Below are 25,305 nucleotides of genomic sequence, written 5' to 3' on the forward strand. Positions count from 1 at the left end.
TTTCCTGTTACATATTTACTTGTTCTAGCTTTAAATTTGTAGAAGGTAAAAAGAAACTTAGGACTTTTAAATATTCAAAGTTGTGGAAACTTATGACAAGATAGATGCTACATTCTTGCATTTTAATGTTGAAATCTCATACCATTGAATACACTCCATGTGACAGTCATGTCCTTCTTTAAACTGTATCCCAAAGCACAAGTGGGCATCTAAGACTGAGAACCCAGTCTCAGTGGATTCATTTGCTGGAAAACACAGCCAGTGGGCTAGAATGGGTCATGTGACCTGTGTAGCTCTGCCTTCTCAGATGCCTGAGTTTTACAGAATAGCAGCCAAGGCATGTGCCAAAGGCATTAAACATATTTCACCACAACCCATACAGTCAGAGTAATGTCCTCGTTTTTTAAGTAAGGAAGCTGAGTTACAGAGAAATTAAGTAACTTGATTAAGGCGATCCAGCTTGTAGAATGCAGAACTGGAATATGCTCCCAAACCTATTTTACCCCAAATTCATGTTGTCTCTGCTATACCGCACTATCTCTGATACCTCTTGGTTTTGTGGGCATGAAAATAAGTAGCTGCTTTTCTATTTTTCACTGAGGTATATTTGTGAGGGTAAATAATATTAGCCACAAAGAGAAAAAATCCTCTCTATCTCTGTGGGTTGGCATAGAAGTTTATTTATTTCTTGCTTATGTAGAGTCCAGCTGGGTGAGTCTAGTTGTCAGGTGGCCTTCCATGTCATCATTTAGGGATCCAGGATCCTCTATCTTGTGGCTCTGCCCACCTTGTAGCCCTCAGATGTCTTCTCTAGTCATCTAAAAGAGAGGGTGAAAGAATGTGAAAGATGCTTGAGGGAGAGTATTTAGGGGAAGGGGCAGGCCGAGAAGTGGTGCCCATCCCTTCTACTCGTGTTCCATGGCCACACCCAGCTGTGAGGGAGGCTGGAAATGTGGTGTGGCTGGGAGCCCAGCAGGAAGAGAGAGTGGGTCCCAGCAGAACTAACCAGTCTTGGCCATGTGCTTAGGAACGTGGACTTGTTTCCCTTTTTCCTTCCTGTTGAGTAAATCAAGTTGGGGATTTTAATTTATTTGAATGAGTAGTACAAATTTTGAGGTCTGGGTTCAAATCCTAGCACTACCATTTACAAGGTCCTTAACCATGCACAAGTTATTTAACCTTGCTGAGCCAGGAACACCTATGTGATGATGGTGTTTTGCGGATTAAGTGAATTAATTTATGGAAAGCCCTCGGTACAATGCTTGACACACATTAAGTACTGTGTAAGTGCTGGCTGTTATGTCTGCATGTCAGCTCCACTTGATTCCTCATTCAAAACTCAGCTCTACTGTCCCCTTCTGTGGAAAGTCTTCTCTGACTTTGCCAGATAGAATTCTGTTTTCTTTCCTCCCTGCTTCCGTAGAGCATGGCATTTATTGCACTGAATGATAAGGGGTGTGCATGCATTTGTCTCTCTCAAGCATTTAACCAGAGGGCAAGGACTTGGACATGTTAATTTTGCCCCCATATGTGTATCCCCATAGCCAGCACGGTGTCACACACATTGTAGGCAGTCAGATATTTGTTGAAGTGAAGGAAATCTCACTAACCAGAATACCGGACTATCAGAATCTTCCATTTCCTTACGACACTGGAAAGCAAGGGGCTTGCTGTCTTAGCTCTGACTTTACATTTCCCTTGACTTGATGCTAGATTTTGTGACAGATCACTGTGCCCTGCCTATCTATTTCCATGAGCCAGTCCACCAAGGGAGCTGTACCTCAGGGATCAGGAGCCATTTGGCCAAGATCCTGATTATATTTGTCTGGCATGTTGGTGGAATAACTCCCCCTATACAGGGTACCAGTAGGGATGTGACAATTCTAATTCTTAGCTTATGATATGTTATCAGCATTAGTTTGTGCAATACTCCTTTCTTGTTTCATTCATTCCCTTTTTTTCCCCTTCACCATTCTCATTCCCTTAGGAAAATACTGTCATACTTTATGTGAATTTAAATTTGTATATATCCTTGCCCAATAGATGTAAATTGTTTTGCATGTGTGTATTTTTAGTTTACATACATTATAGGCCTTGTTGCTTTTTTACTCTATTTTTGAGAATTTTTATTTTAAAATAATTTTAATCTTACAGAAAAGTTTTAAGAATGGTACAAAAACCAATCATACTCTTCACCCAGACTCTGCTTTCTTGGTCTCTAGATAATGATGTGTGTGTTTACATATGTATGTTGTACTTAGATACACACATTGTTATTTTGAACCCTCTGAGAATATGTTGCAAACATCGTGACCCTCTACTCCTAAATATTTCAGTGCATATTTCCTAAGAACAAGACATTTCCTTAAATACACGCCACCCAATTCTCAAAATCAGGAAGTTGAATGTCAATACAATGCTATTATGTAATCTACAGTTCCTATCAAATCTCACCAATTTTCCCTCTAATGTCCTTTATGGGATTTTTTTTTCCTGCCCCAAGGTGCAATCCAGGATCCTGTTTTGCATTTAATTTTTACGTCCTTTTGGTCTCCTTTACTCTCCAACTGTTCCTCAGTCTGTCTATTTTTCATGACATTGACATTTGGAAGAGCACAGGCAGTTATTTTGTAGAATGTCCCTTAAATTGCCTCATATTTCCTCATGATAAAATTTCCTCTGTGTGGGTTTTTATTTTTTAATACTGTGTTTTTAAGCTCTCTTCTTTTTGCCGTGTCTGTTTCCAGTTTGCTGGTTCTGCCTGCTGCGTGGAATTCTCGAGTGAGGACTGCCTGGTGGAGTGAATTGGCAGGGCTACCAGGAAGGCGGCAGCCAGCAAACTTTCTCTGGCATCAGGAGGGGATCCTGACGGGGGACTGTGTGACCCTGGAAACCAGCACACCCCTTTGACAAGGGTGCTGGGGTCACTGTCCTGCTTCAGCTGCTAGCGGCCTCAGCTGTTGGCTTCCTCAACTACTTCTAAGGGACAAGGAGTTGTTATGCTTGTGGAAGATGAGGCAGGATAGGAAGTTGATCTTTTTGATTATTCCTTCCTTCCTTCATGCACTTAATATATATCGATTAGGAGCCTATTCTGCTCGATTGCTCACTTTCTAGCATATTGAAAACCAAAAAGAAAGTGTTTGAATTGAAGGCCTCTCTCCTGACAGATGCAAATGTTTTAAAATGAAGGTTAAGATAAACAGTTTGACACTTTCGATTTATTAGTAAAACAGCCTCATAGAAAATTATGCTTCTGCCTCTTCACTTAAATACAGTGATTTCCGTTTCTCTCTGGCCTCCTCTGAAATTCGCCAACATCGAACATAATTTTTGCATCGTTATCTCCACAGTTCATAAATAACTTTCACTGGAGGAAAGTGGAATGCAAAGTTATTTTGTATACACTTTCCCATATTTTATAACCTGCATATTTATCACTCCTAATGACTATAGTAAATTCTGTCAAGCTGATCTACTATAACATATGCATTTCTCTTTTGTTGTAAATTGGACTTGTTTCTAGGTTTTCACTTTTAGAAAACTTTTTTTTTAAGGTAGTATATAGGATATTCTCATGTTAAAGCAGTTTTGACAAATTGTTTCATCTAAACTGGTTCATTCTAACATACAAAAAAGGTTGAATTCCTGTGGAGGAAACACAGCCTGTCTTTTTTAAGGAGACTTATTTTTCCTTGCTTACATTTTGAGCTTCCATTTATAATGGAAAGATAATTAGTAGAGAAGGACCTGATGTATTTAAAGCTTTGTCAGTTGAATACCTTGCACGTATTGTTAGGAAACAGCATGTTTCCGGTGGAGAATAGGAGAGTAATGGACGATGTGGCTAAGAGCTAAGACTGCAGCATGACAGCTCCCAACTGCAACAGCCTTGCAATCATTCACTTGCCTTGACACCACTGAACAATCTTTCGGTTCTTCCACACTTTCCTCCTGAGAGCCACTGGAGGAATCCATCACCCTCTGGCAGGAGGCAGTCAGCTCCATCCCAGCAGAGAGGACTGATTAGTCGTTAGACCTCTGGACCCACCTGGGAATGACTCCTCCCGCAGCCGCTCTGAGCAAGCACTGAGGAAGGCAAGCAATGGACAGGGCCATCATGAGGAATTGAAATTCACAGATGGTCCCTATATCTTATCCCTCTCAGCATCTTCTGGGCATCTTAAGACAAGTTCAAATCTCAGGCTAGCTCTTCCTTTCCCTGCTCAGCACTCAGGTGCCGGGAGGTGCTTGCCAAGGGTGATAGGGGGGCCTGTGATCATCTGGGGTTGCAGGGACTATTGATAACGACAGCGCAGCAAGATTTGTGGCTAACTGGGGCTTGGGAGGGCAGAACAATTGAGACGATTCAGTTGTTCAGTAGCTTCTGTAGGCCCCTTCAAAGATCCTGGGGCTGTTGCATCCTCTGTGTTAGTTTATGTCCTTATGTATTATATGAAGATTTTCTTCATGTGCAGAATTTTATCTTCCTCTTGCTCCAGGAGGGCAGACTGTGTGTGTCTGGTTTATTGCTCTGTCTTCTAGTGCCTTGCCTGGAGCTCAGGGCATAAAAAGTGCTCAATGCATATTTGTTCATTGGATGATGGCTTCAGTTACTGGATGTTACAGTCTAAGCACGTGATCATCTGCGCAGCTGCTACTCACTTGTTTAAAGGGTGAGAGCAGGTTGCTGTAGAAATGAGTAGCAGCTAAATAAACCAAAGCCAGGGAGTAGTAGAGGGCAAAGGGAGGTGCCTGGGCTTTGGAGCCAGGCAGATGGGGATTCTTACCCCAACGCTGCCGCTCCCTGACTGTCTTCACCTGGTTGAGCCATTTGTATTCGCTGAACCTCAGCTTCTCACCTGTCATGTGGATAAAACCACTGTACTCACAGAGTTTGTATCAAGTTCATTGCTTAGAGTCGACACTCAAAAATGTTACCCTCTTCCTCTTTCTCCTGCCAAAAGGATGAAGACAGAAAGCCAAGAAGGGCCCAGATAATGTGTCCAAGTCTTGTCAAGAAAGAGATCTCTACATTCAAGTTAGCTGTCACTTAAACTGTGCTCCATATTGGCTCCATCTCTCTGTACCAGCAGCTAACACCATGAGTACTTCAAACAGCGTGTGTAACTTTCGGTTCTGCTTTGAGCTTCTCCATTAGTAACTGTGTTCTTTGCCCCTACAGGATTTATGAACGTGTGATAGACACTCCTGAGACCAACCTCCCCCCAGGAAGCAATTTGTGGCTGGGTCAGCGAAACCAAAAGCACGGCTTATTCAAAGTAAGTGCTACTTTCTGCTTTTGCCACATGCTCTTCTATGTGGTTGACGTGAATTAAATCATTTAATTGTCACAATAATTCTATGGAGTAGGCGCTTTGAGACTAGGCAGAGAGTTACGTGCCTGGGTCGCACAGTTCACTCTACTGCCGGGTATGGATGATACAGAATGTAAATGATCCTCAAAATGTTTCTCATTAACTTAATTCTGGGAGACTACAGATAATCTTCATGTTGGTTTCCATTCTCAGGATATATGTTAAGTCCGTTTGGGGTGGATATCTAGATAGGCAATAGGAAACCAATCTCAACTTCGATGAGCTTTGGTTTTCTTGTCTATAAAGAGGGTACTGCAATAACTGCATTATTGTACTTCATAGAAAGATGGAGATACAGTGGTAAAACGAATGGAGAGGATAAACACATCATGAAATTTTAAGATAGTCTTGTTCTTCAATAGAATGGCAGACTTTTGCTTCTGGCAATATGGTAGAGTAGATATTTAAAAAAATCCTCCTGCTTGAAAATGCCTATAAATGCTGGATAAAACAGAACAAAAATCTTTCAAGATTCGTCATTGCACTTACAGAAGGGAGATCCCTGGAGGCCGAATATGTGGAGGGAAGTGAAAACCAGCAGGATGTTTGCCAGCGCCGGCAATTCAGACATTCAAGTTTATTCCTTTTCCATTGATTTATTCCAACTTTATTGAGATGTAATTAACATAAAACATTGTGTAAGTTTAAGGTGTATAGTGTGTTGATGGGATACACTTATATGTTGCAAAATGATGGCCACCATGGCGTTACTGACATCTCCAACATGTCATGTAATTACATTTCTTTTGTGTGGTAAGATTTAAGATCTACTCTTAGTAACTTTCACGTATACAATACAGTATTACAGTTATAATCACCATGCTTTGCGTTAGATCTCTAGGACTTATTTGTATTGTAACTGCAAGTTTGTACCCTTTGATCAACAGCTCCCATTTTCCCCCAAACCCCCCCACCCCAATCTCCTGGTAACCACCATTCTAGTCTCTGTCTCTATGCGTTTGGCTTTTTTAGATTCCAGATGTAAGTGATATCAAACAGTATCTGTCTTTCTCTGTCTGACTTATTTCACTACACATGGTGCCCTCAAGCTCCATTCATGTTATCTCAAATGGCAGGATGTTTTTCTTCCTTATGACTGAAGAATAAACTGTTGTGTATATATATCCACCACATCTTCTTTATCCGTTCTTCTGTTGACAGACACTTAGGTGCTTTCCATATCTTGACTATTGTGAGTAATGCTGCAGTGAACATGACAGTGCATCTGTCTGTGTGAGGTAGTGATTGCATCTCATTGGGTATATACCATATATACGCAGTATAATATGAAACCACCCAGAACGGGGATTGCTGGATCACATGGTAGTTGAATTTTTATTTTTTTGAGGAACATTGAGACTGCTTTCCATAGTGACTGTAACAGTTTACATTTTTACCAACAGTACACAACAGTTCCCTTTTCTCCACATCCTTGCCAACTCTTGTTATTTCTTGTCTTTTTGATGATAGTCATTTTTTTCTTTTTCTTTTTTTTTTTTTTTTCTGTGAGGAAGATTCACCCTGGGCTGATGTCTGTTCCACTCTTCCTCTGCTTTGTATTTGCGTTGCCTCCACAGCATGGCTCATGAGTGGAGTAGGTCCGTGCCTGAGATCCAAACCTGTGAACCCAGGCCACCGAAGTGGAGAATGCAGAACTTTAACCACTTGGCCATGGAGCCAGCCCCTTGATGACAGTCATTTTAGCAGGTGTGAGGTGGTATCCCATTGTGATTTTGATTTACATTTCCTTGATGATTATTGATTTTGAGTACCTTTTCATGTCTCTGTTGGCCACTTGCATATCTTTTTTGGAAAAATATCTATTCAGTTTCTCCGCCCATTTTTTTAAATTGAATTTTGTTTTGCTATTGAGTTGTATGAGTTTTTTATATATTTTGGATATTAACCATCTATCAGACATATGATTTGCAAGTATTTTCTCCCATTCAGTAGGTTGCCTTTTCATTTTGTTGATTGTTTCTTTTGCTGTGTAGAAGCCTTTTAATTTGATGTTAATCCCACTTATTAATTTTGCTTTTATTGCTTGTGCATTTGGTATCATATCCAAAAAATCATTGCCAAGACCAATGTCAAGGAGCTTTTTCCCTGTTTTATTCTACGAGGTTTTTTTTTTTTTAAAGATTTTATTTTTTTCCTTTTTCTCCCCAAAGTCCCCCGGTACATAGTTGTATATTCTTCGTTGTGGGTCCATCTACTTGTGCCATGTGGGACGCTGCCTCAGCGTGGTTTGATGAGCAGTGCCATATCTGCGCCCAGGATTCGAACCAATGAAACACTGGGCCGCCTGCTGCGGAGCGCGCGAACTTACCCACTTGGCCACGGGGCCAGCCCCTTATTCTAGGAGTTTTATGGTTTCAAGTCTTGTGTTTAAGTCTTTAATTCATTTCAGATTAATTTTTGTGAGTGTTGTAAAATAGAGGTCTAGCTTCATTCTTTGACGTGTGAATATCCAATTTTCCCAACGCCATTTATTGAAGAGACTGTCCTTTCCTCATTTTGGCTCCCTTATCAAATATCATTTGACTGTATACATGAGTTTATTTTTTGGGCTCTTGATTCTGTTCCATTGGTCTATGTGTCTATTTTTATGCCAGTATCATACTGTTTTGATTACTATAGCTTGGTAGTATAGTTTGAAATCAGGAAGTGTGATGCCTCTGGCTTTGTTCTTCTTTCTCAAGATTGCTTTGGCTATTTGGGGTCTTTTGTGGTTCCATACAAATTCAAGGATTGCTGTTTTCAATTTCTGTGAAAAATGGCTGTCGAATTTTGGTAGGGGGTACATTGGATCTATAGATGGCTTTGGGTAGTATGGACATTTTAACGATATTCTTTTGATCCATGAACACAGGATATCTTTCCATTTGTTTGTGCCTTTTTCAATTTTTTGACCAAAGTCTTGTGGTTTTCAGTGTACAGATCTTTCACATCCTTGTTTAAATTTATTCCTAAGTATTTTTATTGTTTTTGATGATATTGTGAATGGGATTGTTTTATTTCTTTTTCTGATTTTCATTGTTAATGTGTAGAAAAAACTGGTTTTTATATGTTGGTTTTGTATTCTGCACCTTTGCTGAATTCATTGATTAGTTTTAAAAGTTTTTCAGTGGAATCTTTAGGATTTTCTGTATGTAAGATCATGTCATCTGCAAAAAGACAATTTTACTTCTTCCTTTCTAATTTGGATGCCTTTTATTTCTCTTTCTTGCCTGATTGCTCTGGCTAGGACTTGCAGCACTGTGTTGAATAAAAGTGGTGGAAGTGGATACCCTTGTCTTTTTCCTGATGTTAGAGGAAAAGCTTTCAGATTTTCACCATTGAGTATGATGTTAGCTGTGGGCTTGTCATACATGGCCTTTATTATGTTAAAGTATGTTCCTTCTGTGCCCAATTTGTTGAGTGCTTTTTAACATGAAAGGATGTCATATTTTGTCAAATGCTTTTTCTGCATCTATTGAGATGATCATATTTTTATCTTTCGTTCTATTAATGTGGAAAATCTACACTGTCGTGTAACCACCATCATAATTAAGATAAAGGATCACTCCAAAACTCCCAAAATTGCCCTGTCCTGATTTTTATTCAACTCTTCTCATCCTGAACCTCTAGCAACCACTGATCTGTTGTCTGGCCCTATAGTTTTGCCTTTGCCAGAATGTTACATAAATGGAATTATTTATGTATATATGTTGAGGTTCAGCCATGTTGTTGTGTGTACCAGTGTTTTATTCTTTTGTTGTTGAGTACTATTCCAATTCTACTGTATGGGTGTACCACAATTTGTTTATCTGTTCCTCAGTTCATGGACACTTAGGTTGTTTTGAGTTTGGGGCATTTATGAATAAAGCCACTAAAAACATTTGTATACAGGTTTTTGTATGAACAGAAGTTTTCATTTCGTTTGGGTAAATATGTGTGAGAGGGATCCTTGGGTCTTACATTAAGTGTATGTTTAACTTTGTAAGAAAATGCCAATATACTTTCCAAAGTGGCTAAGCTATTTTTGCATTCCCACTAGCAATGCATGAAAGCCCCAGTTAGGCCTTACATTTCAACAGCCTGTGTGGGATGGGAGGAATGGGTCAGAAGCCATGCAAGATTGCAAGTTGGGGCAGAAACTTCTGAAATAAAGCCACAACCCAGAAGTCTACGCTTCCAGTGGAGGGGTGGGAACAAATAGTTTACTATTTAGCAAAGGGAAGCAAACCAATAACTAGCCTTTCTCTATCTCATCTCCACATGGGAAATAAATTATAGTTCCCCCATGAGAATTTGAAACCACAGCCCTGACATTGTTCAGGCTTGAAATTTGGATTTACTTTCCCTATGAAGCTCAATCAGCTGTCTTAATGTGGCCTTGGGTTGGGCTCCTGGGGATTCCTGATAAAGGAATTACACGTTATCTTTGAGGAAAGTCACTTGTGGTGCTGACCTCACAGGATTCCCAGAGATCAAGTTCATGCAAATATAAGTTTTTAAGCCACCATGAGTGAGAGTGGGAAGAAACGACAAACTTCCCGATTAGCCCTCAAAGGGCTGCAGGCATTGGAATTACAAAATAAAGAATTAAAAACATCCCTATGTTTAAAACATTTAAGGAAACAAAATGACAAATCAAAGAAATGTGACCAGGGAGAGTTGAACCAAAAAACTTCCAGAAAAGAAAAATGTAGTCATTGAATTGAAAAAAACTCAGTGAACCCACTAAAGAGTAGATTAGACACAGAGTGGGAGAGCATTTGTGAAATGGGAAATATCGTCAAAGTGATTACCCTAAATGTGGTGCAGAGATAAAGAGGACAATAGGAGACATTAAAATATGGAGAAGATACATATATATGAAAAAACATGTATTTTTATTATGCTGTTTATATATGTAGTTAATGTGTGTCTATATCTACATACATATATATTTGAAAGTTCCAGAAGATAATAGGAGAAAGAGGTATGGGCACTATTAAAAATATGATGGCTAAGAATTTTCTAAAATTGATGAGACATTAGTTCTCACTATAGGAAGCACAATGACATCCAAGTGTATGTTAGATATTGCTGTCTAACAAATCACTTAGAAAACTTAGAAGCTTAAACAATAGCCATTTTATTTAGCTCATAATTCTTGGGGGTGATGGGATGATTTTTCTGGTCCGGCCTGGCTATGCTGGTATCTACTGGGCTCTCTCAGGTGACTGTAGTCAATTGGCAGGTCAGCAGGTGGCAGGAAGATCTCAGGTGGCTTCTTCACATCTCTGGTAGCAGGCTGGTGTTGATTGGTGTACCTCAGTTCTCCCCTGGGTGGTCTCATTCTCTAGTGGCCTGGCTAGCTCTCCATGTGGCAGCCTTGAGATTGCAGGTGTAGAGAAGAGAGCAACCCTAGTGTATTAGTTCTTTTCAAGGCTCTGTTTGCTTGATCACATTTGCTAATAATTGACTGCCCAAAGCAAGTCATATGGCCAAATCCAGAGTTAAGAGGTAAAGAAATCATTTCCATCTCTTGAAGGACTATTCTGCACTATGGCATTGTAAGGATATGGATGCAAAGAGGGAAAGGATTTTTGATCATTTTAATAATCTACTACACAAATCAAGATAAATAGAAACAGTCATGCCTACACCTATTGGTGGAATAGCAGAACCACGAAGACAGAGAGAAGATCTTAAATGTAACCAGTGAGAAAAGGCAAATTTTCCACAAAAGAATAACACTGATCGAACAGCTGGCTTTTAAACAGTAAAAGCAGAAGCCAAAAGATAATAGAAAAACTGTTTTCAATGTTTTGAGTGAACATATATCTCAAGCGTATTTGCACATATCCAGCTTAATTATCATTTTTAACAATGAATGTGAAATAAAGAATTTATAGACAAAACTCTCTGTTTATGACCAATAGATTTTCATTAAAGAAACTTCCCAGAAGCAAGACATTAAAGTACAGGGAGAATTGAACAAATAAATTGTTTGAGAACATGCACGAAACTGAATAATCATTGATTAGTAATAATAGTGCCTAATTTAACTATAAACAAATAAAATATAAAATTAAAAATATTAGACAGCAATAAAATAGGGCATGACCTGGTTTAAAGTGTTCTAAGACCTTGTATTGGTCAGAAAATGAATAGAGAAATTGATTGATTTTAGACGTTGCATGTTAAAAATTTAAACCAACACGAAAATGTTAGAAATATTGTTTAATTTCTAAATTTAAGTATGAGAGTATTTCTTAAGAAGTTCTATCAACCCAAAAGAAGGCAAGAAGAGAAAAAACGTTTAATAGACAATAGCAGATACAATTCCAGTTCACAATATTCTCTATCAAATTAAGTGATTTACACTCAGTGGTTGAAAGTCAGAGTATTATACTGGATTCACAAAACTCAAGTCCTGATGTATATTGTTTATTTTTGAAACAATTAAAAAATAAGGATTCATTAATGTTCATAGTGAAGTGGCTATGAAAAAAAAAGAAAAAAAGAAGAGAAATAGGTCAAAATAACGTGAGAAAGCTGTGGCAGTATCAAAGTGTAAGGCCAAAAAATTTCCCACATAATGATAAACAGTTGTAAAGATGTGTACACCTAATACATATCCTGAAAATGTATGCTGCAGTGTAACGGAATAATGAGGAAGGATGGTCTTCTCTCCACAGGATGCTGGGCCAACTGACTATCCCTGTGGGAAAAACTAATCTTGACCTCTGTCTCATGCTACATGTAAAGTCAATTCCATGGGATTATAGATCTAAATCTGAAAGGTAAACCAGTAAAGCTTAAAAAGAGCGTAGAAAAACATCTTTGTGGCCTTAACGTAGGAAAGATAGTTCTTAAATAAGACATAAGTAGTAAACATAAAGAAAAAGGTTGATATATTGGAATATATTACAATTTGGAACTTTTTTCAAAATACATGACTAAGAGTACAAGGGCATGCCGTAGAATGGGAGAAGCTATTCAAAGTAGTTCTATCCTATGAAGGCAGGAAAAGCAGAAATTTAATAAGTAAAGTATCCGACTTCAGAAATTAGAAAAAGAAAATCAGAATAAATCCCTCAAAAGTAAGAGCTATGAAAAAATAAGCATATAAGAATAGAAGTTAATAAAATAGTAAGTAGGATACAATAGATAAGATCAAGAAAGCCAGAATTTGGTCATTTGAAAAGACAAATCTGGAAGTTTGAGCAAGAAAAAATGAGAGAAGGCATAAAACATAATAGGAATATAAAAAGCACATAAAAAACTGTAAAAATTAAAACAATGGTAATTAATCATTTATTAACAATTTTATGCTTATAATAAAGTGGAAAATTGAAAAAAATGGAGTTTTCTAAAAATATATAAGTTATCAAAATGAACTTAAGAAATGAAAAACCCAGATAGTCCTAGAATCATTAAAGTATCATAAAGAAGTCATCCAAAATCTATTGGTACCATTTAGCTTTCGATGTGTAGCAAATCAACTCAAAATTGAATGACTTGAAGCAGCAACCATCTACTTAGCTCACTGTTTTGTGAGTTGGCAGTTGGGGCTGGGCTTAGCTGGGTGATTCCTGTGTTCTCAGTGGATTTACCCACGCATCTTTGGTCAGCTGGTTTTCTGGGGCCTGTTCTAGAATGGCCTCAACTGGGATGGCTCATCTCTGCTTTGTGTGATCTCTCATTTTCTAGCAGGCCAGCCCAAGCTTGTTTACTTGGTGGCTGTTCAGGGTTTCCAGAGCTGGAGCAGAAACATGCACCGCCTTTTGACGCCTAGGCTTGAAACTGGCTCATTGTTGTTTTGGCTGCATTCTATCAGCCAAAGCAAGTTACAAGGCCAGATTCAAGGGTATGGGAAATAAACTCCACCTTTTGATGGGATAGGCTACAAATTCTCATTGCCCAGGGCATGGACCCAGCAAGGGGCAAAGGATTGTGACCATTTCTGCAATCTACCATTCTCTCTGCCAAATAACCACTGGGCTCAGACAGTTTTATGGGGGAATTCTGTCACATCCAAGGAAATCATTCCAATCTTATATAAACTCTTCCTGAGGAGAAAAAATGAGAAGACCATCCATCTTTTTTATGAGGATAGTGTGACCTTGATTCCCAAACTAGACAAAGACTGTGTAAGAAAGGAATTGTACAGGCCAATTTACTTTTGAACACAGGTTAGATTAAAAATCCTAAACAAAATGCTAGCAAACTGAATCCAGCAGAGTGTGTGTGTGTGTGTGTGTGTGTGTGTGTGTCCATCCATCCCAAAGAGTGACCACTTTGGTTATTTCACCAATGCAAATATGTTTTTATCATAAAAAGATTTATTAGTATAATTTACCACATTACAAACAAAAGGAGAAAAAAATCCTTTGGTCATTGCAGAAAAAGCACTAGATAAAATTCACTACTGACTCATGATACGAAATTCTTAGCAAAATAGGAGAAGGAAATTTCATTAAATTGATAAAGAGTGCATAAAGGAAACATAAATAAAAACATGTCACTTATGGTTTAAATCTTAAGAGAATTCCTGTTAAAATTAGGGATCATACAAGAATCCCTATTACAATTTTTTCTTTTCAACATTTTACTGTAGGTCCTTACCAGCAAAATAAATAAAAACTTAGATTGTGGAAAAGAAAAACATAATTATTCACAAATTATATAACTGTCTACATAGAAAATAAGATCCACAAATTATTAGAATTACCAAGATTGTTCAGAAAGAGTGATGGATATAAAAACCAAAACCCAAATCGACTGCATTGCTGAACAAAAGCAGGAGCAACAGCAACAACAAAATGCAGATAAATAGAATCTTACGTTTATAATATGAAAAAATGTATGGAGTACTTCAGAACAAATCATACAAAGTATTTACATGAGACTTATGGAGTAAATTATAAACTTCTATTAAAAATCATTAAAGAAGAACTGAATGGGGAGAGATGGACCATGTTCTCGGAGAACAGGCCTTAAAATGATAAAAATGTCGATTTTATTCATCCCAAAGTGATCTCTAGATTCAATGAACTTGGAATAAACTCCCAATAGGATTTTTTTTTATGGAATCTGCAAGCTGATTCTAAGATTCATGTGGAAGACTAAAGACCAAGAATAATGGAGACATTTCTGAAGAAGTAAAAGGAGAGGCTTTCTCTTTCAGATATGCAGGCTTATTATAAAGTTACAGCAATCCACAGACAGAGTGTGATATCGGTGCAAGGATTGGCACATGAACCAAGAGGACAGAATGGAAAGGCCAGAAAGAGACTCTCATCATATGTGACAACTTGGAAACTTGATACAAAACTGAAGTGGCATTCTGACCAATGGGGAAAGGATGTATTCATCAATAAATGGTTACGAAAACCAGTTATTTAAATATTTCGTATAAATGGATGTAATTGATTTTCATGTATAGTGTCAAGAAAAGATTCACATATGTGTTTGAACACCACACAAAAAAATTAGTGACTGTTACAATTGAATTAAATACCTAAATGTGAAAGCAAAACTTTGAAAGTTTTAGAAGAACAGCATAGAAGCATATCTTCATGATCTCAGGGTAGAGGAGAATTTATTAAGCAAGATTAAAAAGTGTAAAACCACTTAAAAAAATATTGATGTTAATATATAAAATAATCTGTTCATCAAAGAAGCTCTTAGCAGCAAGATCAATTAGCAAAGAGGTATCCATGAAAGGAAATGCTATAAATCAATAAGGAAGATTTTCGTAACTCAGTAAGAAATAAGGCAAAGATATGAAATGGCGTTTCCCCAAAGTGGAAATATAAATAGCCAATGAACATATTAAAAGAAATTTAATTTCAATAGTTATCTTGGAAATGCAAATGAAAACCCTTGTGGTATACCATTTCATACTCATTAGCCTGGCAAAATTGAAAAAATAATCTGACAGGGTTAAGAGTTAGATTAACACTGGGGAAGACAGTTGAGCAATGGACACTGAATGGAAATTCAAGTTTCCATTGTGGTGGAGACTGAATTGGTAGAACCACTAAAGAGAGCAATTTGGGAGGCTTTCTATAACGTTGAAGATGTACATACCTTATGACGTAAGAACCGAACTTCTGTTCACATTGAAGAAACTCTTGGTCGTGTATCCAAGGAGATATGTACAGTCATCACAGGAGCATTTATTGTTTTGTAATTTAAAAAACTTGGGGAAAAAATAATTGTCTATCAGTAGGAAAATGTTTAAATAAACTGTAGTAGAATCATATAAATAAACACTAAAATCATTGAAATTGAATAAAAATTGATGAATTACAATGTTGCGTGAAAAAGCAAGTAGCAGGAGAAAATTATGGTATTCAATAACTTATATGTCTAAAAATGCAGAACAATCCAATATATTGTTTGTTTATGCATCTCTGCATGTAAAAAGATAAATGCATGGTAATGAGAAGCACTGAATTCAGAATAGTTTACCTGTGAGAGGAAGGGATGGGAATTTCATTTGGGGTGGGTATGCAGAAGGCTTTAACTATAGTGATAATATTTTATTTCTTAAGCTAGATGGTGAGTTCACAGGTTTTTGCTATATTTTGCATTCAGTCTCTTTGTACATCATAAATATTCAAAATAAAGCATGACATCGTTTTTCAGGGTGATAAATCATGTATGTGTATTTTATATATGCATATATATACATTTACACATACATACAAATACATACACACACACATATGACTTTTTCATGTTCCATGATGTCCCATGTTTCCAGGAATCAACAGAAATTTGTCCAGGTGTCTCAGTTCCAAACTCACTCACATTTAATGCTGTTCCTTATTTTGTAGCTAGGTACTTCCTGGTGAAGCTGTACTTTTCTTGGGGGCTTTGTGTCTATAAGGCAGGGCAGCAACTGGTTCCCAACTCTGAAAAGACATCAAAATCACATGGGAGGACTTTAAAATTCCTGTGCCTACCTTGATCACTCATTGAGAATCTGAACTGTAGGTTTGAGGAATTTGTATGTTTTTAAAAGACTTTCTCATTGATTTTGATCTGCTAGGTTTAAAGGCTCAAATGTGAGTGCACTGATGTAGGCGACATGTGTTGATGGTCTAGATTAGAGTTTTGCCTTGGTCTCTAGAAAGATCCCACAAATATAAGCTATAGTGACTTTTTAGACTAGTCTAAAAAGTGGCCCTGCAACTTGAGAGTGCATCCCAATCTCCTGAAGGGCTTGTGAAAACACAGGTAGCTGGACGTCAGCAAAATGGTGCAGAAGGCAGCTCCAAGCTCCTGTCCCTCCACAGAAATGTCAAAAACGAACAGAAACTGTCAGAACTAACTTCGCCAAAATTTTGGTAAACATTCAAAGGTTTACAGCAACCAAGTGAATTCCGAATCAAGAAAAAGACAACATTCAAACAGTAGGAGAGCTTTGTGGCATTTTTACTTGCCCCTGCCCCACACCAGTCACAGCTCAGTGGCAGTTTTGAAGATGTCAGTTCATATTCCCAATGTGGGGACAGTGGTCCCCTGGCTCTGGAGGGAGTGGAGCCAACCTTCTTTACAAATTACTTTGTATGTCTGTTCTGTCTGGGACTACCTGGAGGACCGGTGCAGGCACTCGTCCCTATTCCCCTAACTCAGAACTCTCCTAGGCCAGAGAAGTGAAGATGTTGCAAAACTAGCAACCCGCATCTACCTGGGGCAAAAGAGTATAGTTGACACACATGCTAGACGAGCCAAAGCCAGGAGGAAAAGCTGGGGGAAGAGATTCATTGTGCAGTCAGGGCATTGAAAATCACCCATGTATAGAAAGCCACACGTGTGCCCAGAGCAGAGATCTGAGAGGGCCTTAAGCTTTCACTCTGGGAGGATCCTGAGGATCACTGTGAGCGTGGCTAAGTGTTGAAGGAGGGCTCAGCATCTATCTGTCCCTCTCTCAGCTCCTGGCATTCAAGGAAATCTTTGTTTAAACAGTGTCTGGATACAAGCTCAAGAACAGAGATTTCAATGACCAGACATGACAGGGAATACAGTCTCTGCAAGAATAATTGGGAAAGTCCTTCAATAAATGGACTAGTACAGCATTCAACAATAAAAAGTAAATAAAAATGAAACAAAAGCAATTCCAGGCAACTCTGGGGAAGGGAGAGAATGTGACCTTCAGAGTCACTACAATATCAAACGGCCATGTTCAAATAAAGTCACAAGGCAAACAAACAGGAAAGTATTGCCGTTCAAAGGAACAAGATAAATGGACAGAAACCACCCCTGGGGAAGCCCAGCCGTTGGACTTACTAGACTAAGACTTTAAAACAACTGTGTGAAATGTGCTCCAAAAGCAAAAGAGCTTATTTGTAAAGTGGCAAAGATTTCTCATAAAGCTAACGTAGATTATATAAGAATATCTATTAAAAGCACTTGACACATCGTAGGTTTACAACGTGCATTCTCTCCCTTTCTATAGTATGTATTTAAGGTTCCCTGTGTGCTTAAAATACTGCAGAGATGATGTTAGCTCAGGGTGAATCTTCCTCAGTAAAAAAACAAAACAAAACGAACTGTAGAAATGATAGGCACTTTTCCTGCCTTTTAGGGCCTTCTGTTTCAGCTGGGAGCTTGTGATTAAGAGAGGGAGAACAGTTAGTCCTATTATCTATCTGTTCCAGCTTGATGAGTGTATGATTCTCTGCAGATGTAAAGAACGTTGTGCTTAAGAGCCCAAATGTGTGATACAGACAGAAATCACAAAGGGTGTTCGTAGACTTGGACCATCATTTTGCTGCAGAGGTGGGTTGTAGGGGTGTGGAAGAGAGTACCAACGATTATTGAATGCTTTCTAGGTTCTAGACCTTGTGTGGCCCTCCATATATCATCTTAGTTATATATCCTCTTCACAGAATGCTAATAAGAATCCTATATAGATCAGGCATTGGGGCTGGGAAAGATTAAGCAATTTTCCAGTCTTACATAGTTTGTAAGTGATGGAAACAGGATTTAAGCTTAAGCCTTTTTTATTTCAAAGTCTTTGCTCATTCATTCAAACATTCATTCATCAAATATTTTTTAGGGGCTTGCTTCCCATGTACTAGTCACTGTGTTAGATGGAGACATTTCTCTTAACTATACCAGGTCCCATGGAGGAGATAGACCTTATTGTCTTTTCCTGGGTCTCCAACCCAAAGGAACAGGTGGTCTCAGTGAGAAGCACCAGAAAGGGATGGTAATTCCACACGGTCCATCTCCCCAGGGAGCAATGTGATTCTCCTTGCTCCCTGGTAAGAGTAGTTCCATCAAATGGCTCTTTTGAAGGGAATCTTCAAAACTCACCTCCTCCTTAGAATCCCATATATCAACCAGTGCTTCTGGCCATCCTTCAGCGAGGTGAGATGGCTGGCATAGGGGAAATATGTCAGTGTCTCATTACAGAAATTATCTTGATCAAGTCAATGCTGCAAAAATCTCCCTGTAAAAGAGGCAGCCACTTCTCAGGTGAGAGTCAGCACATCTTCAGGCTTTTAACATTTATCTTGTAGAAGCTGCCTCCTGGTTCCAAGAACCATGCCTGCTTTATTGCTCCAGAACTAAAAATGCTTAGGATGTGTTTTCAGGTTAAAACAGCATTATTCTCTATTTTAAATATTAATACGTTGCTTCATAGGTATAATAAAAGCCAAAGCTGCTCACTTGTCAAACCTAATTTCTGGGCTCTGGTGCATCTTCATGGAGAGTGCAATAATAGGGCTGCTGATTAAAGAGCAGGGGATGGAGTCACTCTCCTGGAGCCTGGGACATGAGCCTCTAGCATTAGGTAATTCATATCAGAGACACAACACAAACTGGAGATTTCTTTACTTCTACACAGCATCCATTTGAGAAAATAGCTGGCCAGTAGTGATAGGCTTATCTGAATCTTGTGATTGTCATAGATTATCCTTATCCAGGTTGACTACCACTCAATTTCCTTTTGATGCATTCGAAGCTGATGATGCTGTTACTATTTCAGAGGGTAGGGACATAAAGAGCAAGCCTAGCTGAACCGCAGTGAGTTATAGGATGCTTCTGTGGCGTGGGCGTTCCGACAGTTTCTAAGTAGTTGATACCTCAAGGAGAATTCCCATCCAAAGTCTTCACAGAGGCCGAGGCTCTGTGTCTGTGTGTCTGTCTGTCTGTCTGTCTGTGTGTCTCTCTCTCTTTCTCTCTCTCTGTCTGGTGAATTTGGGTCTGAAACGTTTCCCTTACCTGGACATCACTGTCTCCTTAACAGCTGAGCTGTCAGTGGGAAGTGAAATTGATTACAATTTTTTTCTTATGCCACAGCTGTTGTTTTTACCTCAGCTGGTTCCCATAATTCCACAGATGGTAAACATATGTTTATAGGCACATAGGAAGAGCAGCTCTTTTGGGTTCCTCCCATCTCTAATTCTTATTTTTCCTTGCATGCAGAAAGTCAAAGTCTCAGAGCTGGGGAATCTTATATGTTTGTAGATTAATATTTTTGTGCATCAAGATTCTGGAAACAGCAGGACAGCTAACGATATGCTAATGAGCTGACAGCTTTTATTGATCATAATGAAAGTCGACAAGTGTCTTTCTTGGCTTTTGTGCAAGCTGGAATATTTTATTAACTGACTTCAGGGCAGACATCCATAATTCTTTGCACTTTGGAAATCTTCCTTGTGAGTTTCAAGTCTTAATTTTTGTTAGCCTGTTGCTAAAGCTTGTGTCCTTGCCAGTTGATAAACCGAACACATCTTCATCCTTATATTTACATGCCCGGTAGGAACTCTTCCTACTGCCTTTCCCTTTCAAAGCAATTTGTTTCAGTGTTTTAGCATACAAAAAAACAGAACCATTTTCTTCAATGTAAACAGAGATCTGCGGGGAAATAAGAGCGCTAAAAATGAATTAGCATTTGTTTGGCGGCAAAGCTGCTTTCATTTCTATCAGAAAGCTCAGAGTGTTGGAAGAGCTTGCCTAATCTTAGTTATTCCTTACATCAGAGGGTCCTAATGGCATTATTTTTCTAATCTTCTTTTCTATTTCATTGCATCTTCCTATATTTCTTACTGTGAAATGAGAAATGTTCTCGGAATAATGGCAACAATAGGCATTGGTTCCCCAAACAAAAACCCATCCTGTACAACGTACCTGATGCAAATGTATTTTTCAGTGCCTGGTGAGCTGAGTGCAGCAGGTGGAGCGTGGCAACAAGTGGATTTAACAAGGGGAAAAATATCCATTTTTCTCCCTTTCATCAGTACTAATAGTAAAAGCTTATCAATTTGGGTTCTGCACCATAGGGATTTATTTAGATCCTCAGATCAGCTGCGGTTTAGCATTGCAGTAACAATGAGAAAACGGATTGGATTGTTCACCAAATTAATAGTATAAATAAGATTGCAGGGGGCACTATTAGGCTCCCTTAAAGGACCTCTGTTTTCAGCACTGAAAAACTGTTTTAGCAAACTGTTCCCATCTAATGCAAATAATTCCTTATGTACGGTTGGTTGGTATCTATCCATTAAGGCAATTGAGATAGAACCTCATTTTGATAATAGGACCTCCTTGCAACAACATCTTGTTAGCTGACGTAACCATGGGGCTCTCTCAAATGATGCATTTTGACTTGCAGCATGTTGTAGTGGCCCAGCACGGGTTTTGGAGTTTGTAGACCTGTAGTTTACGGCCTAGGGTTAAGGTGTGCTTTAGGAAAGGCACTTAAAATATTGAAGCCCTGGGTTTGTCATAGGTCGAATGACAGATAATCTGGCCCTAGATCAGCTGTCCTCATTGGGCATATCTAAATCATCTCAGAAGCTTTGTCAAAATATACAAGACTGTCCTCCCCTAGTCTCCTCTAAAATTCTGATGTGTATCCCTAGTTTAAAAACTAATACCCCGCATGATCTTCACAGGCTCTTACAGCTCTGAAAATTATATTGTTCAGTATAGCGTAATTCATAGTTTTCAGGAGTTTGGTGCCTTTAAAGTATTTTTTGTGCTTACTGTGTGAAATATACTATGAAGGGGACACTGAGATGAAAATATCTGATTTTTGCCTTTGTGATGTTTATAGTCTGATAATTCTGTTGGTTGCCATTCCTTTCTAAATCAGTGAGGTCTCACTCTATTCATCTGTTGGATTTGGGTGCTCTTTGCACCACTGTGAACTTTTAGAGAGTAAACCCTTCTGTTTCAAAAGAAACAAATGATTGACAATAGAGCAGGGTCTGTCAAAGTGGGGCCCCTTGACCTTTCATTGGAATCATCTGGGACAGCGTTTAAAAATGAAGATTCCTGGGCCCACTCCAACCCTGGTGAAATGGAATCTTGGGTTAACCCTGGAATCTGAATCTTAAACAGATACTCGAGGGGATTCTTAAGAAACTCGAAGTTTGAGAAACTGCCACAATGAATGATAAAAAATAAAGCATAGGTCTGAAAAAATGAGATCAAATGCCATCAGCTAGCATAGACCCAGCTAAAGTCACATTTTTCAGTTAAGTGTAGATTCCTTTAAAGTTAAATGAGGAGAAATAATAGAAATTCTATCTTTTTATCCCTTATTTCATCTCCTTTGGGGGAAGTTGCAGTGCTTGAAGGCACATTTTCATCTATAGAAATCCTCATGGATGATTTTTCTAGGAGAAATAAGGCTGATCAAGCTTCTTTGTATTTTCTAGTTTTATACTTTATATAGAGTATGAAACTTTCTAAAGAAAACTACATGCTTAGTAAAAGCTTCTTTTATTGACAAATGTCTGGGCACCAAATAGTCCATATGGCAATTCAATGCAAGACCTTCTGGTTTTTGCTCTGGGAAGCGTGCTGGATATATACACGTGTATGTATTTACGTGTATAGTCACATACGCTCAGACTTCTTTGGGTTACACTGAGCTTTGGTACAGTATATTGCCACCCTTCTTTTAATCTAGCATGGAATTACATCCATTCAAGTAAATTAACATTCCCATCTTGATTCATTTGGCAAGAACAAGTTTTCATGCCAGCATGTGGGCTGACCCTTGTGACCTTTCCTTAGAAAAATACCAAGTGTTTTGAGTTTTTGTATTAATAGCCATCGAGAAGCTCTCAGCTCTTATTTCTGTTTTTGTTCAAGTCAACATCATTGACCTTCATCTAATGATCTGTGTAACACACATGTATGTGCCAGAGATTAAAAGCGGAAAGACAGAGAAGTGAGGAAGGAGGCAGGTAGGAGAAAGGTGTGAGAGAGGCAATTTGTAATTGATAACATAACAAAATCGGAGTCCCTTAAAAAAGAAAAGAAGCAAAAGGAAAACTGCTGTGCATTATGTTGTGTTTCTACATGATGAGTGGATGAGATATCCATTTCAAATGGGTTTTCCATCTGTTTTTGGAAAAGTAATTAATTCTACAACAAATCTACCTGAGGGCACTTCTGAGTGCTCTTTCCATGGCTGATAAAAAAATAACAATGATTCAGGGTCTTCTGATAAACAGGCAGTAGATGGACCTGATCCCTTCCTGGTCCATGTGCTTTCATCACATCTGCATCACCTGGGATGACTGGCTGTCCTGGTTTGCCTGGAGTCTCTCACTTTTCCCACTGAAATCCCTAAGTCCTGGGCAAACTTGGATAGTTGGTCACTCTAAATTCATCCATATTCAACCTGATTAGATGTTTTCTAACGTGATATTCAGTTTTCTATGATGGTCTTTCTTTGGTTGAAATCTATAACTTTGTCCTTGATTGAATTTGTTCTTTTAACTTGAGAGATAGCAAAAGCCCAGAGATCAAAACTGTGCCAATTTCAGTGTGGACACCTGTTTTGTTGACCCAGCACTTAAGTGCTGGGGGGATCCTTAGCTTTTGCATACGGTGCTTCTTTTTCCAGATGAAGCAACTGAAGCTCGGGAAAGGTGGTTGACTTATTGTCTAATTTCTAGCTAGAAATGGAAAAGAACTTGAGCCCAGGTCCCCTGACTTCCAATCCCAGGCTTTTCTCAAATTTCTCACATGTGCTTGAAAGGTGTCCTGGCCTCTCAAAGGAGTTAATTTGCTTTGAAAAACTGAGCAACTTTTCATACCAGGAAGAAGCTGATTCACGTAGATTGTGCTCCATTAATTGCTCCCTGGAATTCCCTGTAAGAGATTATGAATTCATATTAAGGAGCAGTGGCAGGGGCTTGCTCCCCACAGTGAGGCTGTCTCCTCTTGTAATCACAAGCGCTGCGTCATCCTCAAAGAGGAAGAGGTTAATGAATGTATCTAATTCTGAGGAAGAAGTCCTGTGATCCCGTTATTTCTATTAATATTTCCAATTAATATTTTATCTTGAAATAATAAGCAGAAACAGCATTTGCTGATGACTTTCTGCTGTTTAGAAGATGAGCACATAAATGTTAAATGCTACTCCCTCTGAAAGACTTGCAGCACTATCTTAAGCCTATATTTTATTTATAAATTGAGCTCAATATTCTGGACCAGCTTCCACATCTTCCGTCTGTTTTGTATATCTCTTCCATCAAATCAGGGGGGAAAAAAGCCCCTAAAAACAGAATCTTGAAATTTAACTTGAAAAATCCAAAAGCCAAGTCAATATTTTCATTGAGAGATGGCAGCCCCATTGATGTTCTTAAATTAGGGCTGTTCTTCTAGACTGTTACAGAATTAAAAGACCACTTTTTACTCACAGTGAAATTTTGAGCTAGTCTTAAGACTCACCAGCAAAGACTCATGTTACTCAATTAGCTGAGAGCAAAGATTGTTATGAAATTTTTCCCATGTCTAATTTTATTTCCTTAACTAAATGAATCAATAAAACATTTTAGTCTAATGTGTTTCTATTGTCTCTTTCTCCCACTTAAAAAAATCCTGTGAATCAGTAATATTTAATGTTCTGGGATGACCAGGGAATTGAGGAGAATTGTTACTGCCTTTTTAGTTTGAAAGTTTAAGACCATTTACTGATGTTTACTTAGTGCTATGATGTTGTTAGCATCAACCAGTGGTAACTAATTATAGCTTTCTTAAGAAGAAGGTACATTTCAAGATTTCTAGAAGAGGATGGTTTGGAGTAGTTCAGTGTGGATTTAAGGCCAACTCAACTTTTTTCCTTTTCTTTTTTGAGGAAGATTAGCCCCAAACTAACATCTGCTGCCAATCCTCCTTTTTTTGTTGAGGAAGATTGGCCCCGAGCTGACATCTGTGTCCATCTTCCTCTGTTTTATATGTGGGATGCCCACCACAATGTGGCTTGATAACCAGTGCATAGGTCTGTGCCTGGGATCCAAACCAGCAAACCCCAGGTCGCTGAAGCAGAGTGCACAAACTTCATTGCTATACTACCAGGCTGGCCCTCCAACTCAACTTTTGAATGAGGCTATCAGTCTTGTTAAAAAATAATCTACCTTGTAGAGAGCATGTGACTTCACAAGAGCCATTTGGACTGGAAACTATAATCTTGATTCCTGCCTCTCTCTTCTGTTATCAAGGGAATCATCCAAGATGGAAAAATCATCTTCATGCCGAATGGATACATAACACAGTGTCCGAACCTGAATCGCAGTAAGTAGCAACTTAAAGCATTTGTGAATTTTTAATTTATATAACTTATTGATAATATCAGAGAAACGTCAGGAAAGATACATGCAGACTTCTGTGTGTTGACTTCTAAGGTGGTGGGGAATAATGAGAAAACTTATATTTATACTGTATTCTTCTGTGTCTTTGAACTTTTAAAAAGCTTATATATTATTTATAGAATTAAAATATGAAGGTAAAAAAGATTACATTGGCAGTTTTCTACAAATTGATACAGAAAGATATGTTTAAGATAACTATAGGTACACGCATATATACATACACACTATTCTTTACACTTCTTAACTTGGATGTGAATTTACTTTTTCCTCTTCTATAATAATTCACATTTCTTTAGCCACCTCTCAATAAAAAC

The 25,305-nt window shown here is 38.4% G+C and overlaps 1 protein-coding gene across 4 annotated transcripts in view; it reads left to right on the forward strand.

Moving 5' to 3' along the window:
* Nucleotides 1–25,305, forward strand: part of NELL1 (neural EGFL like 1) — a 750,804-nt gene that overhangs the window by 145,582 nt on the left and 579,917 nt on the right. For all 4 annotated transcript variants that reach the window (XM_070624514.1, XM_070624512.1, XM_070624513.1 and 1 more), the window contains exons 5-6: nt 5,186–5,282; nt 24,842–24,914. In XM_070624514.1, the coding sequence (XP_070480615.1) occupies nt 5,186–5,282; nt 24,842–24,914 (170 nt within the window). The remainder of the gene's footprint in view (nt 1–5,185; nt 5,283–24,841; nt 24,915–25,305) is intronic.

The sequence above is a fragment of the Equus przewalskii genome, chromosome 6 (assembly GCF_037783145.1).
Source record: "Equus przewalskii isolate Varuska chromosome 6, EquPr2, whole genome shotgun sequence".
NCBI lineage: Eukaryota > Metazoa > Chordata > Mammalia > Perissodactyla > Equidae > Equus > Equus przewalskii.